Raw genomic sequence first — 21,885 nt, 5'->3', positions numbered from 1 at the left:
CTGGAGAGAGGAAGGGATTGACAAGAGGCATTTTGTGTAATGAAGTGGAAAATACCACGGTGAGACTTGGAGTTATTCTTGTCTTCCAACACGCCCACTTCTCTTTTCTCTTTCTGGTTTTTTTTTTGTCTCAAGTGCTGCAACGATAATCTCAAGATTAACTGTGACACACGGATACACTTTCCATGCAAAAAATAGATTAACTTCAAAAATTGAAGTACTCCGTCACACCTCACTTTTTAGCTTTGACTCATGCAAATAATTCATTTTGATTCATTTAAATACAAAACAGATTGAGTTTACATTACGGTAGCCCTCCACATAAACAATTGGGTGTTTGTTTGTGTCTTAAATGAAAAAAAAAACGGAGGTCAGAAAGGTCATATGGATTCATACATGCATACTTTTTCGTGTAATTTTTTTTTTTGCTTGTAAATGCACAATAAGTGCATTCTAACCAAATTATCCAGTTAACTCATAAATGCCCAGAGGATCTCAAGACTTGATACTCCAAATCGGAACAATACCGCCCTCTTGTGTAGACTTTGCAAACTGCTTCGCAAGCACCCATTCAACCAAGGAACTAAACAGTTTTTTGTTTTTTTTAAATTCACAAATTATTTACAGTTTCGACATGTTACAGAGCATCCACACCTAAATTGGTCTAACTGGCCTGCTGAACAGTCCTGGAAAAACTTCATTGTCACTCTTGGTCCCCTTCAGTCCTTCTAGAAGACAATGCACAGTGTTTCTCACATGGGAGGTCCAAGGTGAAAAGTTCATGTTCAAGTCACGATCAAGCTTAGACCTCCATGCAGGAAATTGAATTGGAGCCTCGCGTGGCTGAAGGTTGACAACAAAAATATAGACAACATCTGGTCATAACAGTGATAATCAGTTCAAGTATCCCTGCTCTGATTGATTTGAGTGCATATTTCCGCAACCTGAAAATAAGCAATCCAAAAAAAATCCCTTTTTGTGGTTCTAATTGCTCAGCTGCTGGTCATAAATACAGTCTCGCAGATAAAAGCCTACCCCGCGACAGGCTGTAAACCATTTCTTGTCTCTGCCTCCACCGCTTCCTCCTCCTTTTTTTTTTTTTTTTTTTTAAAACATCTCAGAAATGAGCTCATAGTGTCTAATGGATGATCAGCGGTCAGTGACAGCCGCAGGCTCTGACCACCATGTTGCGGTACTTCTTTAGGATGACATTGGAGCTGTCGTCAAAGTAGAGCACGGAGATGCCGTGAAGTTGCGTGGGAGCGCAGCAGGGCTTCGGCACCGTTCCCGGGTTGATAAAGTGCACCTGTGTTTAGAAGATGTAGAAATCGGTTTGTCACGGAGCTTGACGTGTGCGGTAGAGGTGGCCGTCTGAGACCTACCAGAGTTTGCACAATGGCGTGATTTGTGGCATTCATGTAAGAATTGAGCGGGAAGGCGCACTCGCCCTCGCAGTAGTACGCCGCGTAGCCCTCCGGTGCGATGATCCAGTCCTAAAGAAAAGAAAACAAATCCAGTGACATTATAATAAAGGCATACATAATACAAATATATAAAGATATTCAACAAATGCCTTACCTGCCATCCCAAATCTCGAAAACTGACATACAGCTCATGTTTTTTACATCCATCTTTAGATATGCCAAGATCTAACATAGAAAATGATATTAAGAAGTATACATGCTTACAGATATATTATGTTAGCTGTAAAATGTAATCATGAAAACTTTTTGAAAAAAAATACAATTATGAAATATTTCACATAATATTATGATTTTTTTAAGTTAGATTTCTTAACGTAATTCTTTGACTTTCCTCTCAAATGTGAACTTTGTAAGCGGCAACGTGTCGAAGGTGAAAATGTGTGCAATGGACACCTGCTGCGGCCTCGACCGCCTTCAGTGCATCTTGAACCGTTTTCTGTGGTTTGGAGCGGCTGGAATGGCGCCCCCTGTGGCCGTGGGCAGAGCGGATGTGGCGAAAGCGAACTTCGTTGGATTTGAAGAAGGCAACCAGAAAGGGTTGCTTTTCTTGAACGCCGCTGCCCATTAACAGCCCAGCCAGTCGAGGGGTCTTTCTAGAACCTGCAGTGGAGTAGAGTGAACAACAGGGGGAGCACTCTGAACTTTGAACATGCCTCATCTGTTTTAACATAGTTGGCTGATAAGGATGATTTGAATACATTAAGATGACTCCGATTGAATTTTGCATGTGGCATTTTCACGTTATCATATGACATGATAAGCACACTTTCTGTGCTAAGAAAATAAAAAAAATAACGTATGGAGTTGACTGACCATGGTTGTCTTCCAGCACCAGTTGCAGGCCCAGGTTGTGCTCAGGGTTGGCCAGCCAAAGATTACTGGTGGCAGTCAGGTCAAAGATGAGCCAGCCCTCCTCTGCCACCCACACCTCTCGCTGTTCCACCAGCAACAGATCCACTTCACTGCGACAAATTGAGTATGACAACCAACGCTCTTGGCTGAATTCAAATTATAGTAAGAGGTGGATAACTTCAAAAAGTTAAGAGTCAACCCGTTGGCTGAATTGCACGTAGTCTCGCTTCAACAACCAACGTGTCCTTTCGGAGCAGATTTGACAGATAATGTCTTTGTTTACAGAGTGATTTTTAGGCCCTACAGCAGACGTCTGTCTTTTGTCCCGACGCCTGCTCGTCTGTGCTAAGGACCCGCGAATGACAATGGTCTTGTCCTCATCAGTGTCGTCAGGCCGACTGTCACCGACGAAGCCCCCCCCCCCCCCGTCTGTCCTCCGGCATATCTCTTCGACGTGCTAAGTGTTTGTGTGGTGAAAAAAAAGCGACTTACCCCTCCACCGCTTCCTGCAAGACCTGGTAGACGCTGATTCGGAATGTCTCGTTCTCATATCGTTCCTGGATAAAATCCTTAAAAATTCTCAACTCCGCTGCTGTGACAGCTTCTCCCTCTGGAATACGGGAAAGATCAAATCTGAATTCCCTTTGGTGCTTCTGGTACAGAAGTTCTTGGTCCTGATCAGCTGTTTGGAAATGAAAGATAGACATGGGGGGAATTCTTTATTCATGCACTCACATCAAACTTCCGGCAGAAGTCATAAATCAACATTTGATGGCGGCTTTTACGCACAATTTACAAGGCACTCCATTCCAACGACACCAAGCTCCAAGGTTTATTATTTTAAAGCAGCTGCCGTACACTAAACATTTGACTCCCAATGAGAAACTTCCTCCCTCGCGTGGAAAAGTTAAGCCACGGTGAGATGCGAAATCCGAGCGCAATGTCAAGTTGTGTTCAAACTGTCGGCGACTCCAACGATTCTCTGATGTGCGTCGCCTCTGGCCACATCTCGGAAACGCCGCAGCAGGAATAGAAAAACTCTCGCCTCGGTCTGCGACATGATTGATCTAAACATCACTTAAGTCTGCCATACATGCCAATACGAGGGATAAAAACACACCCGGCACCCAATTTGGCTCCCACATGTGCGGACCACAAGAAAAGGCCCATTAAAGGCAGTGCCCGGAAACCACAGCTGCCAGTCTGCTTTTACAAACACATTCACATGAAGTCAAGAAATCCACACAATTCACGGCCGCCACACCGCGCCTGATCCCTTTCCCATGTATGTCCGTCCCCGATCGTCGAGGATAGACGTCAAGCGGCGGCAGCCTTGCGGCTTTTCCTCCCCGCCGGAGGAAACCTTGCTCAGACTTTCCAGAAGAACAGCGGTCAGAAAAGACCCCAAAACTTCCTGACACTTGCCCGTGTTTTTGCAGCATGAGGCAACGTGTTTGTCCTCGGAAAGAGCGCCGGAGGTCTCCGGCGAAGGTGCGCTGAGTAGATCGGTGATTTTAAACGGCCCGATGACATCATTGTGACATCAGGAGACAAAAGCCTCCACCACTACAATTTTAATTTCACAGCTCAAAAGGTCTCACACACATTGAGGCGGACTTTTCAAAACACTTCTAACACCACAAAAGCACGCACACACATATGCAGCCGAACCCTGCAAGTCATTTGTGTGACCGCAATTAAATGCTGGAAGGGAAGGGGGGGGTATATTTTTATGAAAGCAATAATTGCTTGTAAGGACTTGGCGTGTTTACGTTAGGGACCATTAGCTGCAAAGATCCGACCTCAGATATGCAAACTTCCCTCTGGGAGGGATTTCAACACTTCACTTTGCCCCTGACACCGCTGGGCCACACAGACACCAAGCTTCCATTAACCCTTGGTGATTTTCAGACTTTTTTTTTTTTCTTTAAGAAACAGCATGGGTGGTTTTCAGACGGATCAGAGCGGTAGCAAAAAAAAAAAAAAAAAAAAAAACACGACTTGGGAATTATTTGTGAATGCTTTAAAATATCACATGCATCAGTGGAAGCTCAGCTTTTCATTACTCAAGAGAACACTTTAGCCCCGCTCACACCATTTACAGCTTTCGTGTGTTGACAAGTTGGACAGCATTGCACAAACTCCAAACTGTTTTCTTACAGATTATCGCAGTTACCAAGAGAACTTTGTCAAAACAAATGTTCCCCGTATGAATACATCTGCTCCACACGGTGTCTGTTTGTGTAGGATTTGGGGAGATTCATGAAGTTTGACAATCGTTCCATTTGAAGTGTCTGTCTAATCTACAAAACTACGATGGGCACAAAAGCCCGTGTGCGCTTGTTTTCGAGTGAGTGCACCGAACTGCACTGTGCCATGTGCAGATGAGATGTGACCTCCCTAGCACTGGCGACGAAACGAAAAAACACAAAGTCCACCTGCAGGATACCTTCATCTGCTCGATGCTGTGATCTTTACAGGGGAAATGCCAGAATCCATTTGAGGCCATCATCTGGGGACCACCGTGCTGCTCCAACACAATGAGGGGCCCCAAGTTCAAAACGTAGACATTTGACTTCATAGTTCATTCCTATTGTTTATATAAATAACATTTAAATGCCTTTGCATTTACCGCTATTTAATGTTGTGTTTTTGAGGTGTATTCATATCAGATGGCTCTTTATTTGTGTGTTTAAGTTCAAACTCAATGAAATTAGAGTAAATGGACAAGAGTATAAACAGGTCATCTCTTTTCAGTTGGCCTTTGACCCTCTGCCAGGCCCCGAGGCAACAATGCTGCAGGATGAAACACGACGTCCATACTGGCACCAACCTGTCTATACTCTTGTTGGAGCGCTCCTGAAAATTCGACATCCATCCAAAAATGTGAAAGCTACAAAAAAAAATAACTCCGCAACTGACTTACGTTCCCTGCAATGTCAACGTCAGAGCTTTCACGTTAAAAGCATGTAGTTAGCATGTCAGCCTTCCAGTCGAAGGTTCTGTGAATGAATTTTGGCTCGGGGCTTGTCGAGAGTTTGCATGTTCTCCCCCTGCTCGCATGGGATTTCTCTCACATTCCAAAAACATTGGGCCCCTGTTGCCTCATAAAACAAAAAGTGGACACAGACTGTGGACAGGACCGTAGTCCGAAGTGAAACTCACAGATGTTACCCTAAAAATAGCATCATTATGATATTGAATCTTTGCAAGAAGCATTTTCACCCCAACTGTCACCTGTTGGATCGGACTTGCAGGTTCATCTTGACTACAGTTCAGAAAAAAAAATAAAAAATCTAAGACACTGTGAAGGAGGACGGGGAAACCCCCAAAGCAGCCCATTAAACTGAACTTAATAATGAACCCCATAGTCATTTGCTGCATAGATGTACACACGCACCTCATACTTAGGCACCGTTATTAATCAAGCAAATGCAGAAAAAGAGGGTATTTTATATATTTAGAATGAGGAAACGTTTATGGAATGAACTTACCGAGATTGACGAAACTCATGACCATGTCAGCATCATCCAGAAAGCGACTGTCCTGCAGGGTGACCAAGTTGGAAGCCTGGGGCTCCAAATGGGGATTGTAGCTGGAATATCTCATGCGTGGCGCGTCTATCGAGGCAGTGTTGTAAAGGTCCAGCATGAACAACGGGGCAGCGTTGAATCTGGAGTGAACGTGCGTGGGTCGCGGGCGATGAGGCAGCCCCAGGATGGAGAGGATCTCCCGCTGCATGTCCCTGCGCTCCTGGCTCCTCAGTCGGCGATGGATGAAGCTGGAGCGCACCTCGTTGTCCACGGAGACGTTGGAGAAGGACATCTTAGAGGACGAGACGACAAAAGTCCAAATCAGGAAGAGAATCTGTGTTACCAAGGCGCATGTTACGGTTTGAACCATCTTTTTACGCGCGTCTCTGAAAGATCACTTGTAAATACTCCGAGGCTCAAAACTCGAAAAGGATAATAGGGTTATAAATATTTACAAAAATCTAATGCAAAGCAGTGCTCTCCTATGTTCCGGTCGTGTGCTTTCCTTTCTTATGGCAATCTTGGTGCGCGTTTAGCGACCCTCTGTAAGGGAGGAGGGGCAGGTTGGGGGGTGTCACGGGGGGTAACTACTGTAAAAAGACAAGATGAAGAATGGGTCCGTGTCCTAAAGAAGCGTATGTTGGAATATTTTTACCCATAAGTGTCATGCCAGGTTTTTAAAAATGTTTTAGTTGGAAAACTGTACGTATTAAAAACAGTTGTCAACACCAGACTTTTGAAATAAATAGGTCGGTCCCAACCTGATGATTTTTTTTTTTTTTTTTTACTCTGAGGACCGATAACCTGCCGTTTAGTGGCATGAAGGGACTTGCCAGTGGCCCCAGTGAATTAGTGGAACAATGTGCAAAGAACTCACGGTTGCTTTACTATGGGGCCCCGGGCAATTATCGTTCAATGTAACTATTGTGCAATGAAAAACTCCTCAAAGATATCATCTCATAAAGTAACGAGCAGATGAACAGCCATGAAAAACTTGACTTCATGCTGCATAGGCTTTGTTCTATGAGAAAGGTCTGCACTTCGCTTCAGTATTTATGACACTGCAAACGTTTGGCGAGAAAAATACTTGCGAACCGCAAATAAAGATGGAATGTAAAGAAAAATCAATGCAAAAATAAATGCGTGCTACACTTACAAATGCGAACCCAGTAAGTGGCATTTTTGTCCTACACTGCCCTCAAGGGGTTAAAGCATCGAAGTGCACATCCCCCTGGAGTCCCTACGTCATCAAACCGCGACACAGCGCAAAACAAGCGCCACATTTTTTGGTTGCGCCGAATAAATTCCCTATATTCGTTTCAACATCTCGGATTCAATATTGGGACACGAGATTAACGAAGTCAGGGTGCGTATACTGGTGGATAAAGAACCGTCCGCATCGTTTAAATGTTGTGTTCTCTGGACGTTTGCCGGTCTGGGTGGAAGATTTCCAACTGGGAGCTAGCTAACGTAGCTGGCTCTGAATTCGCGACACTTCACGCTCGCATTTAATGTGAATAATAATGAAGCAAGATCCTAATCTGACATTTGGTTGTTGCTGTTGCTATTGCGCGCCTATTACTCCCAAACTGGTGGGCTGATTATTGATATTCGTCAAACCCCCTTGTCGAATGTATATGTAGTTTGCCTGTTAAAATCGCTGCTTGCTTTCTGGATGATGAGAGGCCATATGCATTTCTCTTACCAGGTGTCGATCGGGAATTACGGTAATGCACCATGAGTTTATTTGGCACAAATTCCGGTTTTGGAACAACGGGAACTGGCGTTTTTGGAAACCCAACAACCGACACGCACAATCCCATGAAGGTAAACAACATTTAGTGGCTAGAGATTGACTTGTGGGCTTGTTGTCCACAAATATTTGACCATTTCTGCTGTGTCTCAGGATGTTGAAGTGACTTCCCCGCCTGATGACAGCATCAGCTGTCTGGCTTTCAGCCCTCCCACCATGCCTGGGAATTTTCTCATTGGAGGATCTTGGGCTAATGATGTCAGTACTTGAAGGGCTTCTGTGTTTTGGGGCAATTAGAACGTGTGATGTAAGAAATAAGAACTTTTTTTTGTATGATTTGGCACAAGGTCCGGTGCTGGGAGGTACAGGACAATGGACAAACTGTCCCCAAAGCTCAGCAGATGCATACAGGTCCTGTGCTTGATACATGCTGGAGTGATGTAAGTCTTACCATACCGTCATGCAGATAAACAGAACAAATGTTCAAACTTGCTTGCTTTCTGTCCAGGATGGGAGTAAAGTGTTCACTGCTTCCTGTGACAAGACCGCTAAGATGTGGGATCTCAACAGTAATCAAGCAATGCAGATTGCACAGGTAATATGGGACGGATGCACTTTCCACCCACTATTTAGATTCTGTGTGATCACGGCCTGACTTGACACTGCTTGCAAAGAATGATCAACCGATGTTCTCCTTTCCAGCACGACGGCCCAATCAAGTCGATTCACTGGATCAAAGCGCCTAACTACAGTTGTGTCATGACCGGGAGTTGGGACAAAACGTTGAAGGTGTGTCTGCACTTTGAAATGCGTCACAGACATTTACAACCTTTCCTACATGACACACGTTTGCTCGTCTGTTTTTCTTCCAGTTTTGGGACACTCGCTCTCCCAATCCGATGATGTCTCTTCAGATGCCCGAAAGATGTTACTGCGCAGATGTTGTACGTAGATTTGACGAAGGATTATGCCATCTACGCTCTCGTTCAAGGGATGACGCTATCTCCATATCTGTGATCCGGTTCTGCAGGTGTATCCCATGGCTGTGGTGGCCACAGCTGAGCGGGGCCTGATTGTGTACCAGTTGGAGAACCAGCCCTCTGAGTTTCGCAGACTTGAATCTCCCCTAAAACATCAGGTGAGTTCTAGTTGTCCTACGCATGCATTTTATCTTGAGCCTTTCCGTAACTCCAAAATGTAATGCTCCAAATGTGGCCTGCAGCATCGCTGCGTGGCAATTTTCAAGGACAAGCAGAATAAGCCAACTGGCTTTGCGCTGGGAAGCATTGAGGGACGTGTTGCCATCCACTATATAAACCCTCCGAACCCGTAAGTATCCGAATGAAAAGTCTTTTTTTTTTTAATACTCAACCACAATCTGACAGAATTGTTTACCTGTTTTCAATTAGAGTCAAAGACAACTTCACCTTCAAGTGCCACAGGTCGAATGGAACCAACACAGCCACCCCGCAAGACATTTATGCTGTAAGACTTTGATTTTTACATGACATGGAAAAACTCTCTATCTTGGACAATAACAATCAAAAACAATCATTATTATTATTATCATCATCAAAATTGCTTTGAAAGGGAAGGAATGACAACAAATACTCCAAATGGATTTTCTTCCTCACCAGGTCAACGCCATTTCCTTCCATCCTGTTCATGGAACTTTGGCGACCGTCGGCTCAGATGGCCGTTTCAGTTTTTGGGACAAAGACGCCCGCACCAAGTTGAAGACATCGGAGCAACTTGACCAGCCCATCACAGCCTGCTGCTTCAACAACAACGGCAACATCTTTGCATATGCTTCCAGCTATGACTGGTCAAAGGTAACATGACTTGAACCAGATTTTTTTTTTTTTGTTAAATCCTTTGATATTCAAATGTATTGAGCTTCCTGATTTCTTCAGGGCCACGAGTACTACAACCCCCAGAAGAAGAACTACATTTTCTTGAGGAACGCCGCAGAGGAGCTGAAGCCTCGGAACAAGAAATGGTGAGAGCCCGGCAATGACCATCCATTAGAACGGATACCGGTTTCGCCGAATGGAGTCCTCACTTCCTCGATGAGCGCGCGGCTCAAACTGGGCCTTTGTGACCGCCGCGTAGCCCCACGCAAGCGTGGCGGATTGGAGCAGAAACACCGATTCCAAGCCACTTCTTCCCCAGTCAGGGATTCGAGCAAACTGCTTGAGTGGGAATAGCGCTTTACACAAGTGACTAAATCGCTTTGATGGCTTGTGTGGTTTCGACAACTGCGGCGTGTTCAAGCTGCCTTTGCACATCTACAATGAGTGGGTTGAGAATGAAGCTTGCAGGCTTTTCAAGCTGTCATGCGTAGCATAGCTGGCTAAATGTTGTTTGGCTATTTATCAAAACAAATTCCTCAGAATGCAGAGATAGATTGACTACTGTTATTATTATTATCATAAAGTCATTGAATTAGGACAAGAAATATTTTAGTGACTACCATCATTTTTGTGCTATTTATTTCATGCAAAATAGGGCATCGTATATTAAATAAAGAGCCTCTGTTCTATTTCACCGACTGCCTACCTTCCTTTCTTTAGATTCGCATCTGGTGGTGTTGGGAGACGCAGACAACCAGATGCTTTAGTATGCGTGTATGATCAAGAAAGACTCCTTCCTTTTGACACACCTGGACCAGCTGCTCTGATGCTGCTTCCTGTCCATGGACCAACCAGAGAGGCCTACAAAAATGGTTGTATATGTTTATATACATATGGAGGGTTTGCCATTCATTTACATCTGCTTATGGTTTTCTTCTTTGTCCTTTTTTTAAACACTTTTTTTATTTGTTGTTTTTCTGTAGTTTATCTCTGAATGGAATTCTGATGTAAAATAAACAAGTGAAGATATGTTTGTTTGAATCTATTCCATCCATTATCTATCATCCCAGATTGTCTAAGTGCTATCCGACCTAATTTGAAATGTAAACCTGTGTATAGGGACATAAAACCCATAATGGTATAATCTTAACATTTTGGTGTTAACATGCGTGTTTTAAGCAAGTCGACCAGCAGGTGCCGCCTGTTGTCTGTTCATCCATCCATCCATTATTTTAACTAGAGGTGTTGGGTCAGGTCATTGACTGAAAGAAGAAAAGATGAGATCAAAGATTCTTCAAGTTGAATCCTTTTAACGTTGGAGATAAACAGTCAGGAAAGCGGAGCGGGGGTTGCCACGAGCTTATAAATGAGGTCACAGAGGTAGCAACAAAGGCCATGTGTGAAAAGTGAACCGAGTCATAGTGCACGAGGTGTGAATTAAATGCCATTTTATTGAAGTTATTAGAGTATCACCTCACTGTGAGCCTGACTCTTAGTACTTAGCAGTGGGACTCCAAACCGCCAAGGGCAAGATTTTCCGCAGCTACACTTTACCGTCTCCTCTTAAAATCCGTAAGCAAGTGGCAGCCCTTTTTGCAAGGCTTGCCTCTGCAGTGTTAAACGTCCAGTGCACCTACTTTAGTCTTTGAAGCAGCTCATTTCAAGCTGCGTACTAAACAAGGCCATATTCGCCATTCCTAAAAAGTGGACCTGGCTTAACTAATTTACAACATGGGAAGTGGATATTAATAAACGAGACTGTCATAACAATACAAAATCACAGCTGAGAGCCTCTACTGTAGTGAATGTAAAGCATTTTTGGTTTTTGTGCGTGGAGTTAACCGCTACTATTTTATCCTTCAATGAATCCACGCCACGTGGAAAGAGTAATTTCCTCATGGATAGTGGGTCAAGGCACTCTTTATGTACAGTTCGAAGTCTGAAGGACAAAGGCAGGTGCAGCGGGGGTTCCGAGTGGGCGGGGCAATGTAAGGGTAACATAAAGAAGTTGGCACGCATGCGCTAATGTGATTGGCTAAGAGTTATATGGGGGCGGACCCAAATCTCTGGCATATAAAAACACTCACCACCTCTTGTCCTCCACAACAATCTACGAGTTGTGCGTACTCGCGGAGGACCAATCACGTTAGTAAATTAGCTAGCGGTTTCTCTCAGGTTGTATTACGCGCAGCACATTGAGTCGGTGTACTATTGCATCCAACAATATTTTTCACTAATGCCGAGGCGTCGTTAAAGCTCAGTTCAGTCAGTTTAGCCAATGTGTGCCTCTGGAGGTTTGGCCGGCTCTCCAATGCTTCTGCATCCGTTTATGAACGGAGCTCTAGAAGCCATGCATCCCACCGCGCTCCAGAAGGACACTACTTTTACCAAAATCTTCGTCGGAGGGCTGCCGTACCACACCAACGACGCGTCGCTGCGAAAATACTTCGAGGCCTTTGGGGACATTGATGAGGCTGTGGTGATAACTGACAGGCAGACGGGCAAGTCCCGAGGATACGGCTTTGTAAGTAGAACGAGACCCAAGTCGCTCACTTCTCACCGTGATGGAATACACACGCTGCCCTCATTTGCGTAACCGAGTGTAATTCGTTCAATTTGCTTTCCAAACGCTGTCGAGTGACCGTCTGTCTGCCTTTCCACATGTCGACTTTCTGCCCTGATCATGTAATTGAATTGTCTTTCTGTCTTAATGAGGATGAAGGCTCTCACATAAGTTAACTAAGGAGATTATATTTCCACACATGTCTGCCTGTAACACAGACAAGCCCATTCACCCCCGAACAACCCTGGCGCATGGCTTAAGTGTGGGAGAGAGTCTGTCTGCTCTTGGTTCCTTTATATGGTTCTTTTGGAGCGGCAGCAGTGGGGGAGCTTGACCTTGTACAGCGCGCCCTCCATTGTCACAGACGGAAGCGCCCGCGTTGCTCGCCGTTTAGTTGATTTACGCTGCAACTTGGCTGCTTTGAAAGAAATAGTCTTCATCCTGTGATCAACTTTGCAAAGATCTTATCTTCTGGCAGTACGTAACTCTGGCCTCAGCTGCGGCCCCGAGATGTTGGATCCATAAATGGCGATGGGATTTGTTTAAAAATCCAGAGAACAAAAAGGGGTCCCATTGCATTCGCTTAATAGGTGACTTATCACGTCCGTGCCTGCCAGATAAAACCGGCCATTCTCCCTTTTGACACAAAGCACAGAAGCCATGTGAGCAATGCAAATATTTACCAGAACTCTGGAAAGACCCATCAGTACTAGTTCTGCCGGGCCAAAGAAGGAATGGAAAAGTGTTGTCTGTTTACAGGTTGTATGGAAGACAATTGCTCTGTGTTTACACATCAGCTCCTAAACTGGAGAGAACTGTCCTACGAGTCTTGTTGCTAACGGTTGAGCGCAGAGACCGGTGTTACCTGTCAAACAGGCTTGTTCGGATGTGCCTGCTGTCAGCCAATGCACGTGCTGAGTTGACCAACAGGAGATAAAACTGCTCATTTCCATTGGGGGCTGCCAGTGTAAACCAACAGAGAGGGGGCGGGAGAGGTGCCCCAAAGTTGAGCTCACCAAACACACTTCAGAGGAGGATTAGTGGGACCCCCAGAGCAAGGCTCCACACAGTGTAAACAAAGCCTCATTCCTGCCTGTGTGTTCACAACACAGACGGCGTGTTTTTTTTTTTTTTTGTCGCCCTCTAAAACAATGATAGCCATGGCCTACATTCATTCGGATGCACTTTGGTGGGACTCGACGGGTTAACTGAAAACACCGAGTTGGCTGAATGTGGCAATCGAAACAGAAGGACTCGTCTAATGCCTGGAGGGAGTAAGGCGGGGGGGCTAAGACAAGCTCCTTAATACTATGTCCCTAATTGGATATCCTTAAATGTTACTCTGCTTGATCCATATTTCAGCGGCTGTGCTAATGCTGCTGCTTAAAAGAAATAACCATGGACTGCCTTAAGTATGAGAATGGCAGTTTGCCGCCATGTTAATCAGATTTTCTTTATTTGCCAAAATCTTTATGGACGAGGTCTGCAAAGGTGCGGTTGCGCCTCTCATAGCTGATGTCATGTTTTTGTTGTTTTTAGCGAACCAGTTGAGGCTGAATCAACCGTGCATCTGTTGTCGGTGGCCAATCGATGCACTCCTTTTTGTATCAATTGTCCGAGTACACAAATGCGAGCAAATACTTCAACGATTTTTCTTCCCGTCACAGGTAACGATGACAGACCGAGGGTCGGCTGAGAGAGCCTGCAAGGATCCAAACCCCATTATTGATGGCAGAAAGGCCAACGTCAACCTGGCCTACCTTGGTGCCAAGCCTCGCAGCATACAAACTGGTGGGACAAGTTCGGGGATTATTTACAGTGGGGGAAAAAAATGGCAATATGCTGGAGTGAGACCATTAGTTAGAATCTGAGTCGTACTTTCTAAAGTATTCCGTATGTTTCACTCACTCATTGGCAAAGTTCCCCCAAATAAGAAGTAAAACAGGCTTGCTTCAAATATTTGCCGCTCCCAGTTAAAGTTTAACGTAAAACTGAGACTTTCATCAAGGCAAATTTGAATGTTAAAGCACCAAACGGTTCAACCAAACCCACTCGCTGAATGCTAACACGTAATGGCGAAAGCTATTGATAGCTATTGATTTGACAGTGGATCAATCTTTTAGCTTTATTTTTTTTTTGCCAACGCAAAAACCTGGCATGAAAAATCAAGCACGATATGGCGGGCGTTCACTTGTATCGCGTTGGTTGTTTGCTGAAAGCTTGGAACAGGCCCTTCCTCTGTCTCCCCACGGTCTCTGTGCGTGTATTGTTCTCCGGCCCTCCTCTGTAAATGCAAATGCATGCGCTTGTATGCGCGTATGTGCGTGTCTGACAGTCGTCCTCGTATCTTGCAGGCATATCCATCGGAGTGCAGCCCATTCACCCGGCATTCATCCAGAGGCAGTACGGGTAAGTGAAAGGGAGTGGGCGCTTGTTTGTGTGTGTCTGTGTGTGTGTGCGCGCGCTTGTGCAAATGTGCAATGCCACTAGGCCACTATTTCTTGGACAAACAGGGCCTCTGGAAAGTACATGTCAGTTTCTGGGCCTGCTTGCAACTCTAGAGGGAGGGGGGGGAGTCTATTAGCATATTTGGGTTTTCTAGGCCAGGGAGATTGCTCGCATATCTGTGATAATAGAAGGGCATTCCAGAGGTGAATGTGTGACTCACTTGTTAAGTATCGTCAGCAGCTTATTGACTCGTCTACTCTCCTCGACCATCTGAGATACGCTCTGCTGAGCAGTTGATGAGCGTTTCACAAAACGAACGACTGCCCACAAGCAGATCTCGCGTATCACTTCCTCAAACTACAAGCCAGGCCTAACTGTCACTTTTCAAAGCCGGAGAATGTATGTTCATGCAGAAATCAACAAGGGGATTTTTTTTTTTTTTTTTTTTTTTTTACAATTCTGAAAGTACATCTCTTTCAATGCATCTTCCTGGAAATCTCAGGATTTTCCACACTCCGTTGGGACAATGAAAAAATAACAGCGCCACCATCCCCCCCCCCCCCCCAAAAAAAAAACATGCTTCAACTGGCGATGATCATCTCCTCACATCCCATTAAATCAACCCGCACTGGGTATTAATGATCCACTGGGAATACGTCCCATCGTGTTCCGGGACACGCGGAGGACCCCGGAAAATCCCACGTCTGTGTTTCTGTTACCATGGTGATCGCAGATTGCCCGAAAAGCCCTCGAGGGTTTTCAAATGTGCCGTTTTTGAGGAACGGCTCTGGCAGGTGCCGGCTCGTATTACGACGCTCTAATCAGCCGTGGCCGCCACCCCAGAGGGGAAGAGGCCTACACCGAGCACCTGTCCTCCTGCCCCTGAGTCTTGGAGATGGTGAGTGACAGACGCAGGCCTCCCTAAGACACGCAGCCTACAAGTGGCTTTTCTAAACCCCCCCCCCCACTCCCCAAGACGACATATGGCGTGCTGACATGGTTTCAAGTGGGATTGTAAGCAGAACTGGAGTATTGTATACAGTGTGTACATTCTGGCTGAGGTCAGCAGATGCTTTGGACTTTAATGGGCAGAGGAGGTGAGGCAAGTGTCAAATGTTTTGATAGCGACGACCCCTGGCACGTTCGCTCACACTTTTCCAGTTTGTAGTCATTTTTTCATTTAAGGAAGCGTGTTCTATTTGCCCTGCATTTTTTTCTTTTTTTTCTCTTCCCTGGCCGCCACTAGCAGTGTGAAAGCTGACACGTCTGAGGCAGTGTGGGGGTTGAGGAGCAGGGGGGTTGCTTTTATCTGGAGCTGTTGTTTTTTTTAATGAGGCAGCGTGCATCCTTGGTAACACACCGCTACAGGTGTGAAACGTCGCAGCCTCAAGTGGAAAGGGGCACAAGGGCGGCCTGCTTCCGTGTCGCACACAAAAAACTGAATGTCGTTTGTGTTGATTGACATCCCGACAAGAAAGCGGCCGTAACATTTACAAACAAGCATTCCGTTAAAATGTGCATCTCAGAGCGGCTTGCCCCCCCCCCCCCCCACTGTGCCATCATGTCAAAAATCACGCAGGCTCGCCGTCAGCACAAAACCAGCTGAGCTCGGATTTTCCGGCCAGCTTCCACTCTGGCCCGTCACCGGACCTCTCGGCATCCCCTCGCCGCTTATCTCTTTAGAGAGACGTTACAATTCACGCTAACACCTCGGCATTGTATCGATCAAAGGACTGCTTTTGTCTCATCTTATCCTCTGCGTTCCATTTGAAGTCCACATGATCCCTCTCGAGTTCCACGTGGAAGAGTATATCAGCGGCCGAGAGCCGAAGCCACAGACGAGGCACGTTCTGTACACACAATGGCTGCGTGGGCGCTCCGCACTAATGTAGCTCGTCGCAAGCGGTGCGTGAGGCTGAATACTTCTTGACCATTTTTTTTAGTCGTCCTCTTTATACATTAGATTAGATTCCGGCATGTGATTTTGCTCCTGCTCAGGGATGAAGTGTGTGTGTGTGTTTCGAATGTCACCTGTAAGGAAGCATTGACTGCTCAACTTGTACACTATACAGACAGATTTCTTTTCTCGATAATAATCCTCCTCCTGTCCAACTTCCTGCCGCCAGCTGACGATCAGAGGACACCCCCCCCCCTCGCAAAAATAGGACTAGTCCCGAGGAAGGGTCTGACAGCAAATGTCCCGCCCACACATCTCGTCTCTCCGCAAGGTGCCAGCGATGGCTTGAGAGTGCCGTGGCGTGCCGTGCCGTGTGCTGTGATGGAGTGAAGTGCCTTTTTATCTGTTGCCGTGCCGTGTGATATGAAGTGAAGAGGTTGCACTGATTGCGGTGTGACTCTTTCCCTATTATGGCATGGTTTGGGGTTTGCGGTGGTTACTGCTGTGTGGGGGTGTGTGTATTGCGGGGGGGGGGGGGGGGGGGGGGGGGTGATGACATCCCTATTCTTGCATGCTTCCATCTCTTGCTGTGTTGATTCCACAGCAGCCTCTCATTACTGATGATTGAAGACGGAAGCAGATTTCTTTTTTTTTTTTTTGGTATCAGCACTGAGAGGCAGTTCAGTTAATGACATTTGTTGTGCTGTGCTCGTCTTTCTTTGTCCGTGATTGTTTTGCCACTCAAAACTAGAATGTCAAGTTTTGAAAGCGGAAGGGGTCTCTAGCTATTTGTACATCTTTTTTTTTTTACTTTTCAAATAAGGGGAACTTTTGTCTGCTACTGCTCTCTGCTCTACCGTTCAAACACGGGATAGCTCCTCATCTCAAAGCAAAGCAAATCCTCTTGATTCGAGTGGCAAAAAAAAAAAAAAAAAAAAAAGAATATTACCATACTACTGCAAGTCTTGCTCTGTTCGGTCTGTGTTGTCTTTTCCATGATTTGGAACTGCCCGTTGACATTTTACATTAACAAGGAACATAATTTTGATGTTTGTGTTCTAAGTTCAGTGCAAAAGTCTTTGCTACAATGACCTCATTTTGACTGGTAGGGTGTTAAAATTCGGAATGATTCATAACTCTACCATCCTGTATTAGCCAGAAAGTGGCCTGCTAACAAACAGGTGGAAAATTAAATGTGATCCACCACTTTTTTCTTTTTACTTCTTACTTGAACGAACATTATACTAGATTTGGTCATTATAGCGTTGCTGGCAACAAAAAGACATTTGCACTGTGCTGTGTGTCAACCAACCAATCAATATTATTTTGGTAGCCCTGGTTCATTTTTGGTTCTACGGACCTTCTGACCACCACACCAAACAGCTTTAATCACCTGTCAAAGAGCTTCAGCACCTGACGGCAGTATTGTTAAGCCCCCCCCCCGCAGTTTGTGTGTGTGCGTGCGAAAAGCAGCAGCTGTAAAAACACTCTGCTGGTGCCTGAACTTGAAAACCTGCCACTAACGGCTGACTCTTAGCATTCAGCCGCCCCTCCCCACGCTTGGAGCTAAGAAGGCCCAACCTAACATGTTTGGTAGGTTTTTTTTTTTGGATTACCGACACAGACCGAAAGTAGAGTCATCGCCATCTCCTCCTAACCGCCTCTGGCACTCTCATCTGCCAGAGTTCCCGCTAGCCACAGTTTGTTTTACGCTCTGGAAGCAATGTAAACAATAGAAGCCAGAGCCTCTTTGTATCTAACATCCCTTGTTTGGTCTTTTTTTTTTTTTTTTTTGGCTGAGTGCAGGTTGGCCCCGCCTTACGTCTACCCGCAAGCCTACGTGCAGCCCAGCCTGGTGCTACCCACCCAGCTGTCGTCCTCTGTGACAAGCAGCCCTTACCTGGACTACAGCGCCGCCTACACGCAGTACGCCCAGGCCAACTTTGAGCAGCAGTATCCCTACGCCGCCTCCCCGGCCGGCTTTCTGGGCTACAGCTACGCCGCCAGCCCCGCCGCCGCCGGTGTGGGGCCGGCCCCCGCCGCCACAGCGCCGTCCACCGTGCACCCGGCTCTGCCCTCGGCCGCCGCACCGGCCGCCGCCTTCCTGCACTACGCTCCGCAGCAGCAAATCCAACCCGACCGCATGCAGTGAGATGTGGGGTGGGGAGCGGGGGCGAAAGGTGGACCGAGGGTGGCACATGCCCTTTGGGGGGCTACCCTGTTTTCAGGGCGTTTCAGGAAAAGGAGGGGGACGATTGCACTAGACGCTATCCATCAGGATGTCCTCTTTGCTCATGGGGTGAAGGTAGGGGAGGGGCTGGATTACAGCTAGGCGGGCTGAGACGCTTTAATGTATAAGATCGCTTCCAAGGGCTTCTAGAAGCTGACTCTTTATTATTGTTATTATTATTATTGTTATTCTTATTCTTTATATTGTCCTTTATTATTATATTGACACCATTGTTAATTTGTAAGCCATTGTTATCATTGTCATGCCTCTCGGCTCGGTCGGTGGAGTAACATGTCTGTGGTACATATTGTTTTGAGAGCTTTCTGTGACATTATCAGCTGGACGCGAGGGTGACCGCTGGGGGGGCAGAGGACCACGGGGGTCGAGTGACGACAGTCAAGCCTCCCACTATCACTGTCCTCGTGCTAGTGAAGTAAAGCACTGCACCGCCATGAACAAACTCCCAGCACTCAGCTCGGCTCCAACCTGGAGGACACCACGTGTGACCTCACCAGGAAAAAGGAAAAAAAAAAAAAAAAGAGAGAGAGAGAAGATCTCAACATTCAAGCCTCGGAGCTGCGTTGCATTCTGCCTGGACAATATCAGGAAGACAATTTAGTCTTTTTATTGAAGAGGCCTTAACAAAGAAAAAGTCTGCTACTTCCCCCCCTGATTCACACAAGCTCCTTTTGCCAGAAGTGCAGACTTTGTAACTGCTCTGTTTCCAGCAGTCACTCATTAACCTGACCCACTAGTCTCTTGGTTATTTTTGGTGGATGTAGATGATTACTGTATGTGGCCGTTTGGGACCAAGCGGGCCATGTACGTTTCATCGACGCAATCCGACACTGCTTTCAACCTGTGTTGTTGTCCCCCCCCCCCCCCCCCCCCCCCCCCCCCCCTCCCCTTTCTCTATCTGACTGTCACCAATTGTCCAAGCACTGCATTCAAGGTGTTTTCAGTCCTCAAGTACATTTACAATATTTATATGTAGGTATTTATAAGAGGTACTAAGTTAAATAGTGTGTTTTTTTTTTTCTTTTTGTACTATGACTGTAGTTGTAGCACTGATGCCAATGAACCTGCAGAAGCATACCTGCACATCCATGGGTAAAATTGTCTTTGTCACCATGTCAGTGCATTTATGTGAGCGCTGCTACAGATGAGGCCTATTTGTAGTAGATCTCTCTCTGGTTGCATCAGCATATGACTTTTATAGTCCTTTTAAGAAAAGCCATACAAGTTGAGAATAAAGAATTTGTACTTAGTAATGCCGTCAGCCTTTTTTTTTTTTTTTTTCTTTTCATAGTTGTCATTTCAATGACGTGAAGCTACATTTCAATTTCACAAATGCTGAAAAGGTTACCGTACTTCTGTTTGGTGCGAACGTCATTGTTGGTACATTACTGTGGCTTTAATACGGGGTCACGGGGTTCACTTATCCAGAGGAGTGTGTGTGCGTCACTGGATCCTCTGCATGCGTGTTTGGGCGAGGGTGGGGGGTGCATGAGGCCCCCGACTTGGACTTATCAGTCCTCAACACCACCACCTGTTTGGGTGCTATGCGTTCTCGACGCCAGCTCTACATTCTGACATATGTTAGTTGCCCCCCCACACACACACCACCCCACCCAAAAAAATAACTATCAGGCACTTTTATTCCCTTTCTACTCAAGCTCAGCTAGTTTTATTTTCCCTCCCAGCGTCGCTATTTGATTACGCTTACATCAGCTCTTTGTGAGGTGTCACCTAGAACAGAAAATAAAACACAGCTAAGGTTCATCAATGTTGGCACCTTGCTTTTTAAACTACGACCGATTATTTTTATTCTGGTTCTATCTTTCATTGGTATAAAGTTTGACTGAAAATAGTTTCCAACTATTTTTCTTGTCATCCTCAATTACTACTACTAATTCACTATTGTAATCTAGTCATCAATTAGAATCTTGCCCACAGTTCTCAGTAAACAACCACAATCATAACATCTGAGTCATCTGTGCTAAAGACAGATTTAGGTGTACCTAATGAACTGTCTGGTGATGATTTCTAATATCGGTGACATAATTCAAAATAAAGTGTCTGACCACAATTGACAAAATGTTTCTGCTGTTTCAGCGTCAGCCAACTAAGACACTGAGCCCTCCCCCTCTTTTTTTTTTTTTCTTGTCACTGTTTATCTTTGACTATCTCACCAGCCCGTTCCTCGTCCGCGTTCTCACTCACCCATTGATTTACTCAACTGGGGCTGTCATTTGTGTTTTACTTTCCTTGACATTTCTGCCACTCGTTTCCACTTTGGTGAGCGCGGTGCTGTTTCTCCTCACGCTTCATTGCTTATTCTCTCCACTCTCATCTCCTTTCCTTTTTCTCTTTCTCTTCTCCTCATCTTGCCTCGCAAAGACACGCCAGAGAGGAGCCCAAACTGAGTTGACAGTGTGTCAACTTGATAAAAAAAAAACAAGCTCACGCAGGCCCCAGAAATGCTGAGTCACCATGAGGCCTATCTGTTTCGGTCCCTCTCCCTGTGTCTCTCCTTCGCATGATCATGTTAAAAGAAAAGAAAAAAAAAAAAGGTTGGTGTCACTCTGTACGTGCTTCTCGCTCGCTTGTGCAACTGTGACGTATTGGAATTCCTCAGAAGTGTCCTAAAAATGGCCCCACCTTATCAGACCTCTGCTTGGCTTCAATTCCAACGATGCAAATACGTATATTACGTGTCAGTGTGTTATATGAGCAAAACATTATCGCCGCGTGCACAGTCAAATGAGATCTAAAACAACAGGATGACCTTCATTTTGTAATGACATCTCATGGGAATTCCTCTGATTAACCTGTGCCACCTACAGGACCACAGTGGAAGAGGTTTGACTTCACGACAATTTCCTGAAGGCTTTTTCTGTTCTGATTCTGCCTTAAAGCCAGGAGATCTGGGTTTTAACCTCCATTGGAGCATTTATGGGTAGACTTTGCATCTTTTCCCAGGGTGCCTGTGCATATTAGACTAATTGAAGACTCTAAATTGCCTTTAGGCGTGAATATGCATGTGAATGGCTGGATGCTGTAATTGAACGGCAACCAGTCTAGGGTGTACTCTCACACTCATTATCGTTGTCATTTGGGAAAGGCTCCAGTTACCAACAACCCTGATGAGGACAGGCTTTTAATAAAATGAATGGATGGCTACTTTGCTGTGCTTATTAATATCACAAAATACAGATAAGAACAAAGTCAGACTACGAGGCCTGTGCAATTCAATTGCTGTGACTCCGGCA

The 21,885-nt window shown here is 45.7% G+C and overlaps 3 protein-coding genes across 5 annotated transcripts; 2 read left to right on the top strand and 1 right to left on the bottom strand.

The window, feature by feature from the left end:
* Nucleotides 1-588: 588 nt before the first annotated feature.
* LOC119122869 (bone morphogenetic protein 7-like) lies at nucleotides 589-6,417 on the bottom strand. The gene is made up of 7 exons (XM_037251505.1): nucleotides 5,831-6,417; nucleotides 2,829-3,018; nucleotides 2,298-2,446; nucleotides 1,878-2,084; nucleotides 1,579-1,649; nucleotides 1,383-1,493; nucleotides 589-1,306 (listed from the first exon to the last, which is right to left on the bottom strand). The coding sequence occupies exons 1-7, from the start codon at nucleotides 6,237-6,239 to the stop codon at nucleotides 1,157-1,159; spliced, it is 1,287 nt and encodes a 428-aa protein (XP_037107400.1). The 5' UTR covers nucleotides 6,240-6,417; the 3' UTR covers nucleotides 589-1,156.
* A 696-nt stretch (nucleotides 6,418-7,113) lies between these two features.
* Nucleotides 7,114-10,504, top strand: rae1 (ribonucleic acid export 1). Of its 2 annotated transcripts, XM_037252369.1 has the most exons (13): nucleotides 7,114-7,235; nucleotides 7,578-7,696; nucleotides 7,776-7,880; nucleotides 7,970-8,062; nucleotides 8,131-8,217; nucleotides 8,325-8,411; nucleotides 8,495-8,566; nucleotides 8,653-8,760; nucleotides 8,845-8,951; nucleotides 9,032-9,107; nucleotides 9,260-9,454; nucleotides 9,536-9,621; nucleotides 10,196-10,504. In XM_037252369.1, coding segments are annotated over exons 2-13 (1,107 nt in total). In that variant the 5' UTR covers nucleotides 7,114-7,235; nucleotides 7,578-7,606; the 3' UTR covers nucleotides 10,197-10,504. The 2 variants fall into 2 exon arrangements, with proteins under 2 accessions (XP_037108264.1, XP_037108263.1); XM_037252368.1 differs by lacking the exon at nucleotides 10,196-10,504 and having other exon boundaries at nucleotides 9,536-9,625.
* A 1,064-nt stretch (nucleotides 10,505-11,568) lies between these two features.
* On the top strand, nucleotides 11,569-19,884 carry LOC119123088 (RNA-binding protein 38-like). Of its 2 annotated transcripts, XR_005097999.1 has the most exons (5): nucleotides 11,569-11,999; nucleotides 13,706-13,829; nucleotides 14,393-14,447; nucleotides 16,613-16,714; nucleotides 18,190-18,322. XR_005097999.1 is itself a non-coding variant. In XM_037251908.1 (4 exons), exons 1-4 carry the CDS (start codon nucleotides 11,754-11,756, stop codon nucleotides 18,533-18,535), a joined length of 771 nt encoding a protein of 256 aa, XP_037107803.1. In that variant the 5' UTR covers nucleotides 11,569-11,753; the 3' UTR covers nucleotides 18,536-19,884. The 2 variants fall into 2 exon arrangements, 1 of the variants encoding a protein (XP_037107803.1); XM_037251908.1 differs by lacking the exon at nucleotides 16,613-16,714 and having other exon boundaries at nucleotides 18,190-19,884.
* The last annotated feature ends 2,001 nt before the right edge of the window (nucleotides 19,885-21,885 follow it).

The sequence above is a fragment of the Syngnathus acus genome, chromosome 5 (genome assembly GCF_901709675.1).
Source record: "Syngnathus acus chromosome 5, fSynAcu1.2, whole genome shotgun sequence".
NCBI classification, from domain to species: Eukaryota; Metazoa; Chordata; class Actinopteri; order Syngnathiformes; family Syngnathidae; genus Syngnathus; species Syngnathus acus.
The sequence above is the reverse complement of the archived record's forward strand: the minus strand, read 5'-3'. Positions and strand labels throughout refer to the sequence as shown.

Excerpts from the sequence above, each read along its gene's own strand:
- LOC119122869 (XM_037251505.1), bottom strand. The coding sequence starts at position 6,239 with ATGGTTCAAACCGTAACATGCGCCTTGGTAACACAGATTCTCTTCCTG. Across the intron at positions 1,650-1,877 it reads GGCGGTCGAGGCCGCAGCAG|ATCTTGGCATATCTAAAGAT; the intron begins GTGTCCATTGCA and ends TTTCTATGTTAG. Across the intron at positions 1,307-1,382 it reads ACGCCATTGTGCAAACTCTG|GTGCACTTTATCAACCCGGG; the intron begins GTAGGTCTCAGA and ends TTCTAAACACAG.
- rae1 (XM_037252368.1), top strand. The coding sequence starts at position 7,607 with ATGAGTTTATTTGGCACAAATTCCGGTTTTGGAACAACGGGAACTGGC. Across the intron at positions 9,108-9,259 it reads CCCCGCAAGACATTTATGCT|GTCAACGCCATTTCCTTCCA; the intron begins GTAAGACTTTGA and ends CTTCCTCACCAG. Across the intron at positions 9,455-9,535 it reads CCAGCTATGACTGGTCAAAG|GGCCACGAGTACTACAACCC; the intron begins GTAACATGACTT and ends TGATTTCTTCAG.
- LOC119123088 (XM_037251908.1), top strand. The coding sequence starts at position 11,754 with ATGTGTGCCTCTGGAGGTTTGGCCGGCTCTCCAATGCTTCTGCATCCG. Across the intron at positions 12,000-13,705 it reads AGTCCCGAGGATACGGCTTT|GTAACGATGACAGACCGAGG; the intron begins GTAAGTAGAACG and ends TTCCCGTCACAG. Across the intron at positions 13,830-14,392 it reads GCCTCGCAGCATACAAACTG|GCATATCCATCGGAGTGCAG; the intron begins GTGGGACAAGTT and ends CGTATCTTGCAG.